The sequence below is a fragment of the Camelus dromedarius genome, chromosome 3 (genome assembly GCF_036321535.1).
Source record: "Camelus dromedarius isolate mCamDro1 chromosome 3, mCamDro1.pat, whole genome shotgun sequence".
NCBI lineage: Eukaryota > Metazoa > Chordata > Mammalia > Artiodactyla > Camelidae > Camelus > Camelus dromedarius.
In genome coordinates, this window is record NC_087438.1 from 85,474,101 (window position 1) to 85,493,983 (window position 19,883).

At 32.1% G+C, this 19,883-nt stretch overlaps 1 protein-coding gene across 10 annotated transcripts in view; it reads left to right on the plus strand.

Moving 5' to 3' along the window:
• The window catches only part of CSNK1G3 (casein kinase 1 gamma 3), a 97,189-nt gene that overhangs the window by 54,465 nt on the left and 22,841 nt on the right, over nucleotides 1-19,883 (plus strand). For 6 of the 10 annotated variants that reach the window (XM_031448911.2, XM_031448915.2, XM_031448914.2 and 3 more), the window contains exons 5-10: nucleotides 852-1,000; nucleotides 2,600-2,834; nucleotides 14,409-14,494; nucleotides 14,611-14,695; nucleotides 16,366-16,514; nucleotides 18,528-18,620. In XM_031448911.2, the coding sequence (XP_031304771.1) occupies nucleotides 852-1,000; nucleotides 2,600-2,834; nucleotides 14,409-14,494; nucleotides 14,611-14,695; nucleotides 16,366-16,514; nucleotides 18,528-18,620 (797 nt within the window). The remainder of the gene's footprint in view (nucleotides 1-851; nucleotides 1,001-2,599; nucleotides 2,835-14,408; nucleotides 14,495-14,610; nucleotides 14,696-16,365; nucleotides 16,515-18,527; nucleotides 18,621-19,883) is intronic. The other 4 variants (XM_031448913.2, XM_031448916.2, XM_031448919.2 and 1 more) reach the window with 1 other exon arrangement.

Sequence of the window (19,883 nt, forward strand, 5' to 3'; positions counted from 1 at the left end):
CTGAAATCAAGGTGTAAGCCTGGACTGCAGGCTTTTTCTGAGGCCCAGAGTCCTCTTCCTAGCTCACTGGTTATTTACAGAATTCAGCTCCCCATGGCTCTGTGATGAGGCTCCTAATGTCTAGAGCCTGCCCACCATTTCCTGACATGTGACTCTCTTTCACAACATGGTACTCTGCATCTTTAAAGCCAGCAGGAGAGCTGTTCTGCTGCTTTGAATATCTCTGACTTCTAGACTCTTTTTAAACCTCTTAACCTGATTAGGTCAGGCCCACCAATATAATCTCCCTTTGATTAATTCAAAGTCCACGGACAGGGGCCTTAATTACATTACCTTTGCCATGTAACATAACCTAATGATGAGAATGAAATCTAGGAATCTTGCTCACAGTTTGGGGGAAAGGATTATACTGGATGTGTACACCAGAGGATAGAAATCTTAGGGGTTGAACTTTGCATCATGGCTACCACAGGGTTATTAAAAAGTACAGTGACTACTTTGTTCAGTAAAAATAAAATCTTTCCTGTGTGCCAAGCGTTTCTGTAGGCCATGGGAATATAAGGCTCAGGTGCTCAGGTACACTCCTTTCTGTAGTGGAGACCAGCAGTGAAGCACTGTTCAGGGTTGTAGGCGCAGTAGAGGTGTAATCAGGCTACACTGTGAACATCAGGAAGGCATAGGGAGGGTGGAAGCTGGGTCAGGAAACATTTATTGTTGGTATGGAAAAAGTAAAAATACAGCTGCAGTTCTTGAAACTACAAAATTATTAAAAATTGTTTATTTATTTTCTAGGAAGCAAGTTTTGATATTATGATGAAGAAATTATTAAAATCCTTTTTCTTTTCTCCCAGATGGTATACCTCAAGTTTACTATTTTGGCCCTTGTGGTAAATATAATGCTATGGTGCTGGAACTGCTGGGACCTAGTTTGGAAGATCTGTTTGATTTGTGTGACAGAACGTTTTCTCTTAAAACGGTTCTCATGATAGCTATCCAACTGGTAAGTAAAGCAGGATGTGTTGAAGTTGTTGGTCACTAACTTACATTAAAAGTTTGTTTTATAGTATGTAATAACCTATAATGAAAAAGCATATATGTATGTGTAACTGAATTACTGTGCTTTACACCAGCAACTAACACAACATTGTAAATAAATTAAAAATTGTAATTCAGTTAAAAAAAAAAAGTTTAACATTTTGTGATATTATCTTACCCAGCATTCAACTTAATAAAAATGTGTCTGATTTTCATGTCATTGTCTGTTTTGGATGAATATAATTTAACTGAATCAGATGAATTTCATTTGTATAAAAGAATTAATATCTTACTGCTTTAAGGTCTGAATGCTCAGTTTGAGGATTAAGTTGTTTCCAGCACTCTTTTCATGTACAAAAATGAATACATAGAGAAGAGAACTCTCACAAACATGGATTTTTACTTCTGATAATAAATTAAAATGGCCTAGGAAAAGAAGAAACAAACTGATGAGAGAGTTTTATAAATCATTTAAATTTCAGGGAGCCTATGGGGAAACAACTTAGAGGATGATTTTAAGGCAGTTTTAAAATAAATGCCAATAGGTGTATGCTGCAGAAGTCTTAAAATTGTTTTTATCCACTGACTCATTATTTCCACTTCTGCAAATTTATCCTGTGGAAATATTCAGGTGTACTTAAAGCTTTTTGTGCAAAGATATCTATAATAAAGTGGGAAACAACCCAAATACACAGGAATAACAGCTGAATAAATTATTAATAGCCATAAAATAATATGCAGCCATTAAAAAGTATATATTAAAAGACTGTTTCGTGATCTGGAAAATCCTCCTAATGTATTGTTAATGAAAAGTGTAGATCGTAGAATATTTTGTATTTTATGATCCAAAATTTATTAACAAACAAAGATGGCCTAAGTGACTATATGTTTACTTACATTGCATTTCAACCATGATTGTCACTAAATGGACCACTTTTATTTATTTGTAATGTTCTATTTTGTGACAGTTTACATGAACCCTATTTGAGAACACATAAAACAATTAATAAAAATGTATTATATTATTATTAGAGTTGTATTCCAAAATTTTCTAGTCTCAAGATCTTTTTAAATGTTTAATACCTAAGGATAAATATAAAGAAAACAAGTTATTAAAAGAGAAAGATAACTGAAGGGTGCTCTGTTAATTGTTTTTATTTAACAGTTTAGACTCTAAATTTCTTCAGTATAATTTAAAAAGTTGCTACATACTGTTGAACTGATAAGGAAGAATAAATTGTAACTATGAATTTTCGATTCAGTAAGGCAGCATCATCTAAAGTGTTGATTGAATCAGGCCTACTGATATGAAAGGAATTCATAGAATTCAAGCACTTTATATGTGACCATAATAGTAAAAAACATAGATTTTTATCATAATTGGACATACATTAGAGAAACTATAGACTGATGTGTTGTTACTTTTAAAGAGTTGAAACAGTTTCTGATTTTTTCTTTTTCATGTTTTTTCCATAGTGAAAATTATCTTGCTATAATCATACTTTTTTTGCTAGTCAAAAAACTAAAATAAAATTCATCTTCTTTTTTTTTTTTTTGAATCAAGATTTCTCGCATGGAATATGTCCATTCGAAGAACTTGATATACAGAGATGTAAAACCTGAAAACTTCTTAATAGGACGACCAGGAAACAAAACCCAGCAAGTTATTCATATTATAGATTTTGGTTTGGCAAAGGAGTATATTGATCCAGAGACAAAGAAACACATACCATACAGAGAACACAAGAGCCTTACAGGAACAGCTAGATATATGAGTATAAACACACATTTAGGAAAAGGTAGGTGTACCTTTTGTAAGTATAGAAGCTTGAACTCTGTATGCTAACTGTGTTTATTTGTTATGATGGTTCAGTTTCTGCAGGTTATAATGCTTCTGTTGTAATTTTTATTTATCACATTTAACTAGAGTTTACTTTCATTTATATTTAATAAAAGTCTTTTAAAAGTAAGTTACTTGAGAGTAAATGAATGAGAGCTATCCTTACATTCACCATATCTTTTTTATGTGATAACTTGAAATGTTTGATACACTTAGGGTAATCCAGTTGATTACTTCCATTAAAGAATGTGAGATAATACTTAATTTTAACTGAATTTAATGTGTGTTTAACTGAATTTAATGTGTATAAAGATTTTTGATTGAGACTGTAGCTCTCTGATACAGCTAACAAGGGAGATAGCCAGCCCTAATACATTGAATGCTGAGAGTACATACGTTAGAGGTACTGTTTACTATGTGCTAGCTATGTGACTTGGGACAAATTAACCTTTTTAAGGAGATTCCTTATTTGTCAAAAGGGTAAAGTAGTATCAACCTTTAGGGTTTCTTACAGCTTTTTTCTCCTGATCTAGGATCCAATCCAGGATTACACATTTCATCTATTTGTTGTATCTCTTTAGTCTCTTTCAATCTGGAACAATTCGTGCCTTTTTTTTTTTTTTAATGGTTCATGACCTTAATATTTTTGTGGAGTATAGGCTATTTTGTAGAATGTTCTCAGTCTGGGTCTTTCTGATATTTCTTCATGATTATATTTGGGTATGCAGTTTTACCACAAGTATCGTAGAAGTGATGTGTTCTCAGTGCATTGTGTCAGAAGGCATATGATGTCACTTGATTCCAAGTAGCTTTGATCACTTGCTTAGGGTAGGGTCTGCTAAATTTCCACTTGGAACTTTCTTATTTTTCCTTTATGATTAAGAAGTATTTCTAAGTCAATTTTTGAGATTAAGTAAATAATGTTGTTTCTCATCAAATTTTACCCACTGGATTTAATATCAGTTGATGATTGTTTAACTCCATCATTCCTTATATATTTACTAGTTTACATTCTAATGTAGGTAAAAGCTTTCCCTGCTTCCCTTGCTTATTGACTTATATCAGTATAGACTCTTGGATTCTGATCTAATTGGATATATTATAGTCTGTTACTATCATCATTTCTTTTGATGCTCAGATTGTCCCAGATTTGGCTACGGGTTGTTCCCTTAAGCTCTCCTCTGTCCCCTTGGCATGTTCTCATAATTCTTTGAATGCTTCTTTACTTTCTCATGCAACAAGTTGTTCCAGTCTCATCTCATAGCTTCTCTGCTTTAGCCCAGAAATGGGTATTTTTCTAAGAAGCCCTGGATCCTTTTATTGGATAATGCTATATAGAAACCAAGACTTTGAGGCACTAGGTATACTCATTGCTACTGGAATGTTATTGCTTCTAGGCCCTTTCTGCAACAGAATTAGGAAATGTGTGTGTGTGTGTGTGTGTAAATATATATGTACATACACATTTGTGTGTATACACATACACATATGTATGTAAACATACAAATATGCCTACACATGTATGCATATATACACATAATATCCGTTAAAAACTGAGTTTATACTGACTTCTAATTTCAATCTAATATCACAAAGTAATATCCTCCCTTTTCATATTTGTAATTCCTTTCCCTTTTCTCTATTATATCTTCCTTTGCCAACACTGAGAAATACGACTACTATTACTTTAATATATTTACTCATTTTTAGAAGTCTAGGACATTTACGGTGTAGTTTCAGAATTCTAACTGATAACACTTGTAAAGCGAGCTTACTAGAATTGCATTATTTATAATTCTTATTTTATTGAAGAGTTCTTTTAAAAATTAAAGTAAAATATACATTGAGTAAAGTATGCAATATGTGAGTGTATAATTTGAGTACTGACAAATGTAGACACCTGTATAACCCACAACTCTCAAGATTTAGAACACTATTCATCACCCTCTAGACTTCCTTCTTGCTCTTCCTCAGTCAAATTCCAAAAGCAACTGTTGGTGTGATTTCTCTCACCATAGGTTAGTTTTGGTGATTCTATTACTTCTTATTAATTAAATCATCTGACTTCTTTTGCTCAGTCTAGTATGTATGAGATTTATCTCTGTTAATCATGTTTGTTTCTTTTTAAAGCCGAGTAGTATTCCATTGCATAAATACACCACAAATTGTTTATCCATTCAAATGTTGATGAGCATTTTGATTATTAAGTTTTTTGCTATTATGAATAAAACTGCTGTGCCATCCTTGCAAATCTTGTAACATGCATATGTTTTCTGTTCTTTTGGGTAAGTACCTAAGCTTGGAATTTGGGTGTCATATACTAGGTATTAACATTATAGGAAACTGCCAATCAGTTCCCCAAAGCATTCTTACCTTTTTCTGTTTCTACCAATAATGAATGAGAGTTCTGTTTGTTTCAAATTCTTGACAGTATTTGGTATTGTCAGTCTTTTTTATTCTAGCTTATCTGGTGAATGTATGTAGTGGTATTTTATTTTCCTGTGACTAATGATTCTGACCACTGCTTCGTGTACTTATTGACCATTTGTATATCTTCTTTTGCAATGTGTACATCATTTTATTGTTGATTTGTAGGAATTCTTTATGTATTCTGGATATAAGAATCTAGGAATTCATCTAATCCAGTCTCTAATTCCTGGTTTTAGCTGCTTCTCTCACCATTCTCCCTAGACCTATCTGCTATAAACTGTATGTCCCTGCTTTAGTGTCTCAGTCATAACCAAGTACCACTTGGCATCTTCCTGGATAGCTTGCCTGATAGTAGGTTCATGGCATTTTTTCTTTCCAGGTATTTGAAATGCCTGAAAAATGTAGTTTTCCTTTCTTTAAGAAAACTAATGGTATGTGGAAGGAGTGCTTTTCAATAGCACACTTTCCTGATACATTTAAAATGTGATTGTGTGGATGTATAACTTTTAGGATTGTGTCTTCTGTTAAAACCAGGCACATCTGTGTTTACATGAAGAGTATCTGTGAGAAATTTTCATTTCATGGTAGTTATTAACAGACTACTTTATAACAACTAACAAAGGTTCACCTCCATTTTATTGTGAGACGTGAAGTCACAACTTCCTTTTGGCCTACTGTTCTTCATCTGAACAATGGTAAATGTAACAGCGTTCTATTTGTAGAAACGGCAAAATGAGTCTGATATGTTTGTCCTTGTTAGGGAAAGTGTTCAGAGCTTGGGAAATGGTATTTAACTATTGTAATAATCTCTTTTTACTCTTCTTTTATGAAGAAAACAAAAAATTATTTCTTTGGCAAGTACTGCAAAGAACAAAAGCTTTAATCCTTACTTTCTCCCAATTTTAAAAGCCCTGCTTCTCAATTTGATGTAGAACTTGGGAGTAGATAGGTTAAAAACAGAGAAAATATGTTCTGCAGATGACATTAGTTCCTTTTTTTTCCCCCAATAAAGAGTAAGCTTAAGTAGAATGAGTTTGAGTGCTGAAGAGTTAAAGCATTCTGTAAGTTTGAGATGGCAGTGAACATGGAGTATTTAGTGGTGTTTTGAGTTTTGAGCCCTTGGCTTTGTGAGGAGTCAGGAGGAGATAAAGAAAAAAGGACAGTGAAAACATGACCTTTTAGTGGTGATTTTAATTTGTATATGTATAATTTATTCCCTTCCTGCTTTGCCTGGATTTTTGTCGTTAACTTTTAAGGCTTTCTTACTCATGCATTCATTCTTGTGCATTCAAAGACTTACTATTCTTATGAACTTTTCAAAATAGAGAATTTGATCAGAGGAGCATTTTCTTCTGGCTTATATGTAGTTTTCTTTTGTGGAAATGGACACTATCAGATTTAAAAAGGAAAAACTATTAATATTATACTGGAAGAATAATGTAAAATCACATTGTGGAATTTAGCATCAGTGATTCATTTCTCATACCTGCTTAAGTCACTGTTCAAGATGAAATCTCAATAAAGCTGTGGATGACAGTTGTGGATTTTCTTGATCTGCTTTAATGGAAGCATTCTTCGTACTGTCATGTTGAATAATTGTTTTTAATTGTGTCTTATCAAGTATCTTCTTTTTAATATCTTTTTAAGGACTTTGTCAACTGCTTTGAACCTCTTTTTATAATCTTCCCTTGGATTGCTTTTTTTCTTTTTATGTCTTCTCTTGTTGAAGTCATTTGAGATTAAGTAAATACTATGTATTTCTCTTAGTAAGTGTCTTAAAGTAAAGTTGTCTTTTATTTTTTAATTATTGAGTATTCATGAATAAAAGGACTAGGATTTGAGAAATAAGTTGCCAGTTGCTTTGTGTTAATAAAAACCTGTGTTCCATAGCCCCTAAGTGGTAAGCTCTCAGAATAGAAGTAATCACAGAATTATGGTATGACAACAGTGCCTTCCTTCTGTGCTATCATTCTGTGATATGATTCATACAATTTTTAGTTAATTGCCCCAAGTCCTGAGCCCTGCTCTTAAACCTCTCAAACAGCTTTTTAGCAGTATGTATTTACATTTTATAATTATATTTTAACAGTTTTAAAAGATATTGTACAGTTCCTTATTTTCTGAAACAAAGTATGATAAACCTAACTGATATTTTCTTAATATTTCAGGGTCATAATTTTTGTGTGATTACTGTTATATAATAATATCTTTAAGGTCAGTTGGAGAGTGTTAGGATGTATACCTTTATCCAAGTAAGTTTAGACAAAATGCATTTAAATAGTAGTGTATTTTTTAAAAATTATTTTTTTAGAGCATTTTTAAATTCATAGCAAAATTAGGCAGAAGGTACAGAGATTGCTTTCTTACCTCCTGCCCCCTCACATGCTCCCTGTCACATTATCAGCATCTCCCATCAGAGTGGTGCATTTGTTACAACTGATGAACCTACATTATCATCTAGAGTCTGTGGTTTCCTTTAGGGCTCACTCTTGGTAAACCCTATATGCTCTGGATTTGGACAAACGTATAATGACATGTAGCCACCATTATGGTATCATACAGAGTGGTTTCACTTTCCTAAACATCCTCCATGCTTCACTTGATCATCCCTCCCCCTCGCCAACCCCTGGCAACCACTGGTCTTCGTACTGTCTCAATAGTTCTTCCTTTTCCAGATGCCATATAGTTGGAATCATACATTATATAACCTCTTCAGATTGGCTTCTTTTACTTAGTAATATGCATTTAAGTTTCCTACATGTTTTTCCATGGCTTGATAGCTCATTTCTTTTTTTTTTTAATTTTATTTTTTATTACAGTGTAGATTGCTCATTTTAGTGCTGAATAATATTCCATTGTATAGAGATAGCACAGGTTATTTATCCATTCACCTACTGAGTGACCTCTTGATTGCTTCCACGTCTTGGCAAGTATGACTAAAACTGCTATAAACACTCTTGTGCAGTTTTTGTATATAAACAAATTTTCACCTCCTTTGTGTGAATACCAGGGAGCTCAATAGCTGGATTAAATGGTTTATTTGATTCTGTAAGAAACCCATAAACTGTCTTCAAAGTGGCTGTACCATTTTACATTCCCACCACCAATGAATGAGAATTCTTGTTCCACATTCTTAACAGCATTTGCTGTTGTTAATGTTTTGAATTTATACCATTCTAATAGGTGCAGAGTGTTGTCTTGTTTTAATTTGCATTTCCTGATGACATATGATGTGGAGCATCTTTTCATATGCTTATTTGTCATCTGTATATCTTCTTTGGTGAGGTGTCTGTTAAGGTATTTGGCCCATTTTAATAAAGGTATTTGTTTTCTTACTGTTGAATTTTAAGAGTTCTTTATGTATTTTGGATAACAATTTTTTAGGAGGTGTGTCTTTCGCAAATATTTTCTCCCAGTCTGTAGATTATCTGTTTATTCTCTTGATGGTATCTTTCACAGAGCCGAAGTTTTAGTTTTTTTGAAGTCTGGCTCATCAATTATTTCTTTCATGGATTGTGCCTATGGTATTATATCTAAAAAGTCATTCCCAAACCCAAGGTCATCTAGATTTTCTCCTAGATTATCTTCTAGGAGTTGTATAATTTTATGTTTTACATTTAGATTTCTTATCCATTTTAGTTAATTTTTGTGAACAGTGTAAGATTTGTGTCTCGATTCATTTTTTTTACATGTGGATGTTCAGTTGTTCTAGCATCATTTGTTGAAAAGACTTATCTTTACTCCACTGTATTGCCTTTGCTCCTTTGTCAGAGGTCATTTGACTATATTTACGTGGGTCTGTTTCTGGGCTTTCTACTCTATTCATTGATCTATTTGTTCTTCTGTCCGTTGTGTACTATCATGTTTGCTGTAGCTTTACAGTACATCTTGAAGCAGTGTACTTCTTAATGGATTTTTTTTCCTTCAACTGTATTTTTGCTTCCATTTTGTTACTATGTATAGGACAACTCCTGCTGGCAGTATTTTGCTTTTCCTGGAATTATATCTGAGTTAAGAGGACTAGATTTCAAGACTACTTAGGAGTACTTCTCTAGGAATCAAATGAATGCATGTTCTGGGTTCCATTGCTCAGAAAACTTATTTTTTCTGAGTTCTTGATATTGCTAGGTTAGCTATCTGGATTGATGAGTTGTTACAAGTTGTCTTGTGTAATTGTGCTTTTCCTTTTTTCTTTTAGGTTTGTGTTTTCATTTCTAAAAAACTCATTTTAATTATGTGATTTTGAAAAATGTAAATGAGCTTAGTGAATCTTGAAGGAGGGGTTTTTGGTGGGTTTTGTTTGTTTTGTGTGTGGAGGGGTGCCTAGGAAAAGTAACTTAACATTTTAGAATGAAATATAAAGTGAAACTTTCACTTGCTTGTAGTACCTTTTATTTTTAGTTTTTTTTGTTTATATAAAAAGAATGATTTAAGCTTTCTTTAGTGAGAATTTTTGCTATTGTTCAAGCTCTCTTGTCATGCCTATATTTAGTTTTATTGTAAAATGTCTTTTGGCCTCGTTTTTTATTTTTGCAGGAAAATGAAGTAACAAGTTTATTTTTGCAAATATACATGTATATATTAGAAAGTTTCCTGCTTCTAAATGAGGCTTTTATTTTTATTTCCCTTTTTTTTTTTTTTGGACAGAGGTCACTTTTAGTTAATTTAAAGGGAATATTTTTTCTGTTGTTGAAAATTGAATCAAAATTCATTTGCAATGGAAATAGTGCTAGGCAAGTGAGGAATAAAATCAGTTTTTAAAAGAGAAAAATAATGTTGAGATGCTAGAGTAGAATTTTTAAATAGAAAAACATTGCAGAGGTTTGCAATAAACATTTGATTGATTGTTCCTAGTTTGCTTTCTGAAATGAAAGAGTATAGACATGTGGTTTGAAATTCTGCCTTTATTTTTTTAGGTGCGTAGTTTTGAGCTAGTCACAACTGTTCTGAGCCTTAGTTTCTTTATTTGGCATTACTGTTAATGCCAAAATAAGTGTAGCCATAATTTTAAAAGACCAACTGTATGAAGCACTGGCCCTTACTAGGTTCTTGATATATGTTGGTTGTGTTTATTTTATGTGACACATGTATTCCTAAAGAACAAAATTTTTAATTGACTCTATGTAACTTTTAAATTTATTGGAGAACCAATTTAAAACCGTCTTTAATGGTACCTATTGTAAAGAAAACTGTCACTTTCTACTTTCTTAGTTGTTCATAGCAAGGGTTCCTATAATAAGGATTCGTGGCTTTGAGAAAAACATCCTTTTTCGAACAGGCCTTTATAGTTATGTGCTTAAAAAATGTGAACAGGATTCAGTAAGGGCCAAATTACCTTTGGGAGTGTTTTTGGTTTTTTGGTTTTTTTTTTCATCTAAAGCAACTGTTAAAAACCGGAGGAGGTATTCTTTAGTTACTGTGTTTCAAAGAGAAAGCCTTCCCCATGACTTCTATCACTTACCACATGCTGAAATTTACTTTCAGATTTGTCAGTTGGTGATAGAACACAAAGAAAGGAATCGTGAGGGTAAGGAGCATTTCAGACGGAGTTTCAGTAATAGGTTTATTTTACTAGCTCATATTTATGACTTGAATTTTTGAAAACTGTGTAGGATATGAGACTAATACTGTTCTCTGAGACAACCATATAGGCAAGATCACTTTAGGATCATGGCTTGTCACTGTGGTAACTAAAACTCCCCTTGAGTTGAATTCAAAGGGGAATTGCTTTTATAGTGAGTACGTTTTCTTAACAAAGAATCCTGCTGTAGGGCTCAGTACTCTTGTCCTCTTATATCCACGAATTGGTTCCAGGACCCTTTGTGGATACCAAAATCTCAGGATGCTCGAGCTCTTTATATAATCACATAGTATTTGCATATAATGTACACACATTCTCCCACGTACTTTAAGTCATCTCTAGGTTACTTATAATAACTAATACAAACACTATATAAATAGTTGTCAGTCCATGGCAAATTCAAGTTTTGCTTTTTGGCACTTTCTGGAATTTTTTTTCAAATATGTTCAGTCTGTGATTGGTTGTATCCACAGATGCAGAAGCCATGGATGCAGTGGGCTAACTATGTTTCTATACCATTTAGCATTTAGTCTTTAAAACTATATGCTGTAATATACAGGTCTTGTGTATGGATAAATTTATCCCTATGTGTTTCATGTTTTATGATGCTGTTGTAAGTTGTATTGCTTTTTTAAACTCATTTTCCAATTCTTTATTGCTCGTATAAAAATAGTTGATTTTTATACACTGACATTGTATCCTGTAACCATGCTAAAACTCATTTACTAGTTCTAATAAAATTTTTTTGTAGATTACTTAGGATTTTCTACATATACAGTCATATAGTCTGCAAAGAAAAAAAAGTTTCACTTCATTCAAATTTTTTCTTGCTTTTTTTGTACTGACAAGAACTTCCAGTACACCACTGAGTAGAAAATGTGAGAGTGAGTACCCTTGCTTTGTTCCAGATCTTAGGAGTGCATTTCCCCATGTGAAAAGTGTGTTTAGGTTTTTCATAGAAGTCTTTTGTCAGAATGAAGAAGTTTCCATCTGTTCATCTTTTGATGAGGGTTTTTATTATAAATGCATGTTCGATTTCTCAAGTACTATTTCTGTTTCTGTTGACATGACTTGATGATAAATATCTTTCATTCTATTAATATGGAGAATTATATTACCTGATATTTGGAAGTTAAACCAACCTTAAACTCATAGAAGAAACCCTACTTAATCATGGTGTACTGTCTTTTTGAGGATTTTGCATCTTTGTTGTTGAGTAATATTTCCTGTAGTTTTCTTTGCTTGTAATACCTTTGTCTGGTTTTAGTAACAAGGTAATGAATTGAGTTGGGAAGGGTTTCCTTCTCTTCTAATTCCTGAAAAAGTTTGTGTAGAAATGGTATTGTTCCTTTTAACTGTTTAATAGAATTTACCAGTGATGGCATTTGGGCTTTGAGTTATATTTTGGGAAGATTTCTAGAAATTAAATTTGTTTAATTGGTATAAAAATTTGGACACAAGGGTCTATACTGTATGATCCCACTCACGTGAAACTCTATAAAAAGTCAAATTTTCTGTAGAGTGACAGAAAACAGGTGAGTGGTTTTTTTGAGGCCTAGGGAGGGGGAGAATAACGGGCAAGGAGGAAAAGGGAATCATTTAGGTTGTTGGAGATACTTCTTGATTGTAGTGGAACTTAGTTGTGTCTGTTGTCAAAAATTACCAAACTGTACTCTTACAATTGGTGTATTTTATTATATGTATCATATGTAAAATTCTGCTCCAGTAAAGGAAGTTTCTTTTTTAGTGCTTATCAAATCTGGCTATACTTCAGAATCATCTGCTAAGCTTTTTCAAATGCACATTCTTTTACTCTGTGTCATACACAAGGAGTCAATGTCTAGCATTAGGCCTGCTCATGTGAGGTTCTTAAAAGTTTCAGAGGTGATTCTGATTTTCAGCAGGACTTTTAGAAACAGTTCTTTTTTCCTTGTGTATCTTTTCATTCTTCACACTTATGAGAATGTGTGATAAAGTGAAATTTTAGTTATAATTAGTTACAGTTATTTTAGTTATAATGCCTTTCAGGCATTATTAATTTTTTTCATGTTATTCACATTCCTGCTTTCATTAATGGCTTTAAAAAGAACTTTAAATCTATTTTATTTATTTTGGAAGTTTGCTATTTTTAATAGCATATGTTTACATTGTTAAAGTATAGAATAAAAGAAAAATTCCCATTATACCACATTTTTGAGTATATGAAATGAGCAATTGAAATGTCCTATCCAGTCCTCTAGTCTCATACCTCTAATTACTAATAATATGATGCATATTCTTCTAGATATTTTCCTATGCTTATAGAAAAGAGACATGATCTAGTATTATAGGGACAAATCTAGTATTATGTTTTTAAATAGTCATATATATTTAAGTAATGTGTTGAGTGCCTGCCCTGCAGCAGCCATTACACTAGATCCTGAGGCTCATGAGCCAAAGAGCCATCAGCTCTCCTGGGACATTGTCAGGTGGGAGGATAGATGTTTATTAAAAACACAAGTATGAATATTAAAATTGTAGGAAGTGTTACAGAAGACAGTTATGGAATGTTACGAGATTACGTAGTAAAAGTTAAAACCTTTTTTTGATTCTTTCATCCTAGTTCAGATCCATGCTTTGGAAAGTTTGCTTTTTCAAAAGCATTTAGTACTGCTTGGGTAGTATGAGTATGCATTGAATGAAACATCTTACACATGGAATCCTCTTACCAAAGTATTATTTTTCCTCTTATTGTTAGTCAGCATTTTGTTATTAGTTTAAAATACTAAGGAATCTTAAGTATTTAACTTAAGTAACAAAAAATTGAAAGAAAAAATTCACTCAGCAAATATAAGTACCCCCCTGAGTGTTGGTCTGTAATTGTCTCTCAGTGGAGTGGTATACAAAGTTTTGTTACTAAAATAACAATAACAATTTGAAAATGGCAATTTGTTCTGGCAGCATATTTTTGGTGGTATCAGATAGGTTATTACTGTTGGAATGTGTCAAACATTACACAAACTGTATTACACAAAATTCTAATTGTGCTTTTAAATATATTACACAAAACAGTAATTGTATTTAATATTAATGGAGAGTACATAGGATGGAAGTTTTGTGCTCATATTAGTTTAGGAAATGGAGGGCCAAATTAAACGTTTTTAGCTCTAGGTATTTTCAGAACCTTTAATACGTTGCATTCTGAATCTTTAAGATGGAGCTATAGTACACAGTGACTTTCTTTTTGATCATGGAACCCTTTCCTCTTGTGTTACGTTTCTGTGAATAGATATTTAAGGAAAGAAGTCAATCTCCAGTTGCATCTAAAAAACCATAGTGGCATATTTTAAAGATGCATGATAATTTTAATGTAAAAACATTATTTTTGATATGATTTTGTCTCTTGTAAGCACAGATCTGTATTTTATATTTATGTGCTGGACTTTGGGGAATTAATTTATATGTAATGAAAGAATCAGCTCTCCATTCTTGTATCCTTAATTGGGAGAGGAAAGTCAAATTTATGTTTCTCTTATATTTCAGAACAAAGTAGAAGAGATGACTTAGAAGCTTTAGGTCATATGTTCATGTATTTTCTGAGAGGCAGTCTTCCTTGGCAAGGTTTAAAGGTAATTGTTTTTGTGCCTTATTGAATTTCATCAATTGTTAATATATTAAGATCCTCTCTTCCAAGTATCTAATTTTAAAATTATTTCTCAAGTTTTTTTTTCCATTTTGTTTTTAGGCTGACACATTAAAAGAGAGGTATCAGAAAATCGGTGATACAAAACGAGCCACACCAATAGAAGTGTTATGTGAAAATTTTCCAGGTAATGAATAATGTTACATTGATGCATGCGCTTCAAACCGGAACTGTTCATTTTCATTGCTCAAGTTTATATAAACTATTCTTCATGCTTAAAAAATATTATTTAAAAGACGTCAGTATTTGATACATAGACTACAATGATAATTTGTATATTTTCTTTGTAAGATGGTATTAATAGAAGAAAGTCCATCTTTTAAAAATGTTGACCAGTACCAGCTAAAGTAATATTTTCTTCAATGACATGCTTTTAATAAGTTAAAATATTTGCTCAGAAATAACAACTATAAAGTTTTAGTGTACAGTATTAGTCTTGTGAGTCTCATTGTCAACTTCAAAGGGGTGATGTTATGATTTAGTCCAGTTTTCCAAGTGCAGTATAATCTTACTAACCTTACTACTTTTAGGCTAATTTTGTTTTTCATATCTCACTTCGATATTTAACAGGTTCTCCTGTACATTGCTGGCATTATTATTGTAATAAGTATCAGCAGCATAATCACAGGTGGCCCTTTTTCAAGCTTGCTTATATTATTCATTGACAGCAGACTTTAATTATACATGTTTCTTTCTTGCTATAGCCTAGAACTGGAAAATTAAAAATATGTATTGGTTGATAGAACTCGCAGTTTAGGTGTAGGCAGATGGGCTGCCTTTTATTAAGAAGCCTATACAGATTTCTGCAGGAAAAATGGGGGTGCCAGAGTAGCTTAGCCAGGTGATTAGCTAGAAAGTAGAACAGTGGGAGAGTCACCATGTGATTGAGTCAGTGGGTGCCACTTTCATGCCTGTTGGACTGTGTGTGATCCTGTTTTTACCGGCTACTGTGAATAAATTGGGTCGGAAAAGCAGCTATGTGTAACCTACCGTCTCACTACAGTGCTTTTCTGTGCTCTTACGGTGAAACACTGTTTTACTAATTGATCACCATTTTGCTTATTGATTTTTATGGCTTTCTATGTCTTTCACTTCTGGGAAGTTTGACCTTTAAAAAAATACATATCTCTAATATATTTGGGAATTACAATAGCATGCAGAAGTTTATATATTACCAAATAACTGTTAATTTTATGACCAGGAATTAGGAGAAGAATTAAAATGTGCTTCTGTGTTATATTTCTGAGATCTGTTTTAGCTTTATGCTACTAGATTAGTGGTTAGAAAAATACTCTTCATAGCCAAGGTTAGGAATTAGAATTCTCTATTGGTCAGTTAGTGTATGTCACTGATTCTAAAGGAAATTCAGCAGACTAGTGCAAATGCTTTCATGTATAATTCAGTTCTCACCAATATTAAAAATAATTTTAAAAAATAATGAGCTGAGTATGGTGTTTTGTTATTAAACAGTTATGCTTTAAGTTGCTATTTCAACCTCAAATACTATCCAAAGCTTCTATTAATAATATTGTAAAATAAAAATTTTATTCTTTCTTAATGAAATGAAGCAAAAATAATGTTTGTTAAATCTCTTGTTTCTCTTTTCTTCCTATTTCCTTTCTTCCCTTCTTTTCCCCTTTTTAATTTCATTGTAATTAAATTCATACTATTTTAGTTTTTAGTTGAATTTTGCTTTTTCATGTTTTTATAACACTATATGCTTTTAGATAGTTGTAATTTTATTATTAATGACTATATAGGAAAGTTTAATCAGAACAATTTTTATTTCCTTTCTAGAAGAAATGGCAACATATCTTCGTTATGTAAGAAGGCTAGATTTTTTTGAAAAACCAGACTATGACTACCTAAGAAAGCTTTTTACTGACTTGTTTGATCGAAAAGGGTATATGTTTGATTATGAGTACGACTGGATTGGTAAACAGTTGGTGAGTTCTTTATGCTATATAATAAAAATCAGATTATTTATAGTAACTTCTTTTTCACAGTACAGATCCTTCAGTTGGAAAGAATTGAGAACAAATAATTTTTTATTTTGAAGTTTAGTTGATTTACAGTATTATGTTAGTTTCAGGTATACAACATAGTGATTCAGTATTTTTATAGATTATACTCTGTTTAACGTTATTACAATAAAATAGCTATATTCCCCTGTGCTGTATGATATATCATTGTTGCTTATTTATTTTATACATAGCAGTTTGTGTCTCTTAATCCCATATCCCTGTCTTACCCCTACCCCCTTACCTCTCCTCACTGGTAGCCACTAGTTTGTTCTCTATATCTGTGAGTCTGTTTCTGTTTTGTTGTGTACATTAATTGGTTTTTTAGGGTTTTTTTGGATTCCATATGTTGCTGATAACATAGTATTTGTCTTTCTCTGACTCATTTCACTGAGAATAATACTCTCTAAGTCCATCCGTGTTGTCGCAAATGACAGAATTTCTTTTTTTTCAATGGCTGAGTAATATTCCTTTGTGTGTGTGTATATACATACCCCATCTTTATCCATTCATCTGTTGATGGGCACCTAGGTTGCTTTCCTTTCTTCACTATTATAAGTAATGCTGTTATGAATCTTGAGGTGCATGTGTCTTTTTGAATTAGTGTTTTTGTTTTCTTCCAGTATATACTCAGCAGTGGAATTGCTGGACCATATGGTGGTTCTATTTTTAGTTCTTTAAGGACTCTCCATATTATTTTCCTTAATGGCTGCACCAGTGTAAATTCTCACCAACAGTACATGAGGGTTCCATTTTCTCCATCCTCACCAGCACTTATTATTTCTTGTCTTTTTGATAATGGCCATTCTGACAGGTGTGAGGTGATATTTCATTATGGTTTTGGTTTGCATTTCTCTGGTGGTTAGTATTGAGCATTTTTTCGTGTACTTGTTGACTATCTGTATATCCTTTTTGGGAAAATGTCTGTTCATAGGTCTTCTGCTGTGACGAGTTATTTTGACCTTTTAATTTCTGATTTAGTTCTCAATGTCAAATATATTTTTAAAATATTTAATACTCTAGTAATTACTTTAAAAGATCGGCTAGGTTTTTGTTTTTCCATCCTTCAAAACATTTGTAATTTTAAAATGTTTCAATTATTCTAACAGTTTTAGGTCATCTTGGAGTAGACTGATATGTATAAATTGGAGCATGTTTAGGTTTTTAAAACTTTACCCGAGTTATTAATAATTTAAAAAAAATCTTGATAATAACTGTAGGATGGGTATCATTACTTAAGTGGACCAAGCATTAAGTTCTTTCTTGAAGAGATGACTTCCAAAAATTCATATATTTATTCTCACTAGTCTTTTTTTTTAAATAAGTGAGACTGTCTTACAAAACTTTCTTTACTTGTGGTTCACTGTTAATTATGCATTTTATCTACATTTGTCTTAAATCCAGAGTGATTGAAATATAAATAGTATCTAAAATGCAAATCTGGATAAACTTTGATTAAAGTATTTACATGAAATTTTGAATTGTATTTGAAAATTTAAATTTTTATAAGCCTCTTTTGAGTTAAAATATTAACAATAAGCCATTTTATTAGCTTATTTAAGAAATTATTCCCTTAATTTTCTTAAAATATTTTTTTCCGTTTATACATTTGCTTTGAAAATGAGAGACGTAAAAACAAATACACTTTCATTTTTTTTATTTGAAAAAGTAACCCAAAAGTAATGGCAACACTAATATGTCTTTTGTTAATATAAAAATAAATACTTGATAAACGATTTAAATATTTTGAAAACACTTTTTTAAAGTAGCTATGTTTAATTTGTTACCTTTAACAACACATGTTAGGAAAGATATCTTTTCTTAAGGCCTTACTTTAGCTAACAGTGTCTTATTCTTTCCTTGATTATTTTAAGTAGCCAAATAGTTTTAAGACTTCTGAAATAGAATGCATTGATGCTAATTGTCATTGTATTGTAGCCTACTCCAGTGGGTGCGGTTCAGCAGGATCCTGCTCTGTCATCAAACAGAGAACATCAACACAGAGAAAAGATGCAACAATCCAAAAATCAGGTTTGCTGCCCTTTTAAATATGAAATGTCTTAATTTGCTTATAGTTTATAAATATTTTTGGTGTTTTACCATACCCAGATGACAGCTTCATGTGTGTGCATTTGTGAGTGTATGTATGTGTGTGTGTATACATACATGTATATACATATTGAGGAATTGAAATACAAATTTTTTCTTTTATAAAATAGATTATATACACACATGTTAAGGATTGAAATATTTATATTTTCAGTAGATAAACTATTTCCCCTAATGTTCACTAGTTGTTTAGTAGTCATGTTAAAAATGTTTAACTATACATTCCTAATTAGTGGTAGAAATTAGTAAAAACTGTGAGCAGTATTTGGTATTCTGTTAGAATGGAAGTATTTGGATACCCTGATGGAATGAATTATAATAGCAGTTGGTCTTTCTAACTATAGTCTAGTTTAGTGCAATAAATTATTTGCTGAGTTTCTGCTATTTGAAAGCTATTATTCTCCATATTGCAGAAATGCAGAAGTAAGGAAAATACATAACTTTCAAGAAGTGATTTTGTAGTGAGTGACTAAGAGCTCACTCAGTCTTTAGAGTCAGTCATACCTGGATATGACTTGACCCTGGGCAGATTACTCATTCGCTCAAAGCCTCAGTTCTCATATGTAAAATAGAAATAATGCATGTTAATTCCTAGCATATAGTAAACTTTCAGTAAGTCTCAACTCTCGTGGCTGGTGTTACTGTTATCATTATTACAGTAAATTCACAAATAACTACATTACAATGCAGAATAAATTCTATCATGTGAAGTACTTGAGTAAATTGCTGTGAGGATCATTGGAATATGTGGATCTATAAAGATTTTACAGCAAAGGTGGCTTTTGAGATGAGCCCTAAGAATGAATGGAATTTTTAAAGGCAGGTGAAGGAATAAGAACATTATGGAGAAAGTAAACAATAAAAAATATAAAGCACAAGTTTAAAAGTGTATTTAGTCTGAGGAGAAATAAGCACTTGGCTTGGAGCAGAAGGTATAGAAGGTTCAAGACAAGGTATAGAAGATTCTTTGAAAAGTCTGTATTTCCTGGGCAAGATAAATTGAAAGCTGTTGAAATATTTTAACAATGTATTCAGTTTATTGTTTTTTGTATAAAGAAGCTTTATTGAAGCCATTTGGACATAAAAATGTTTGCTATCACCTTCAGTTAAACAGGGTTTTTAGAATTTTTGGTTATAACCCTTTTTAGAGAAGAATAGTACATTATCCTTTTTCATTTTTACATC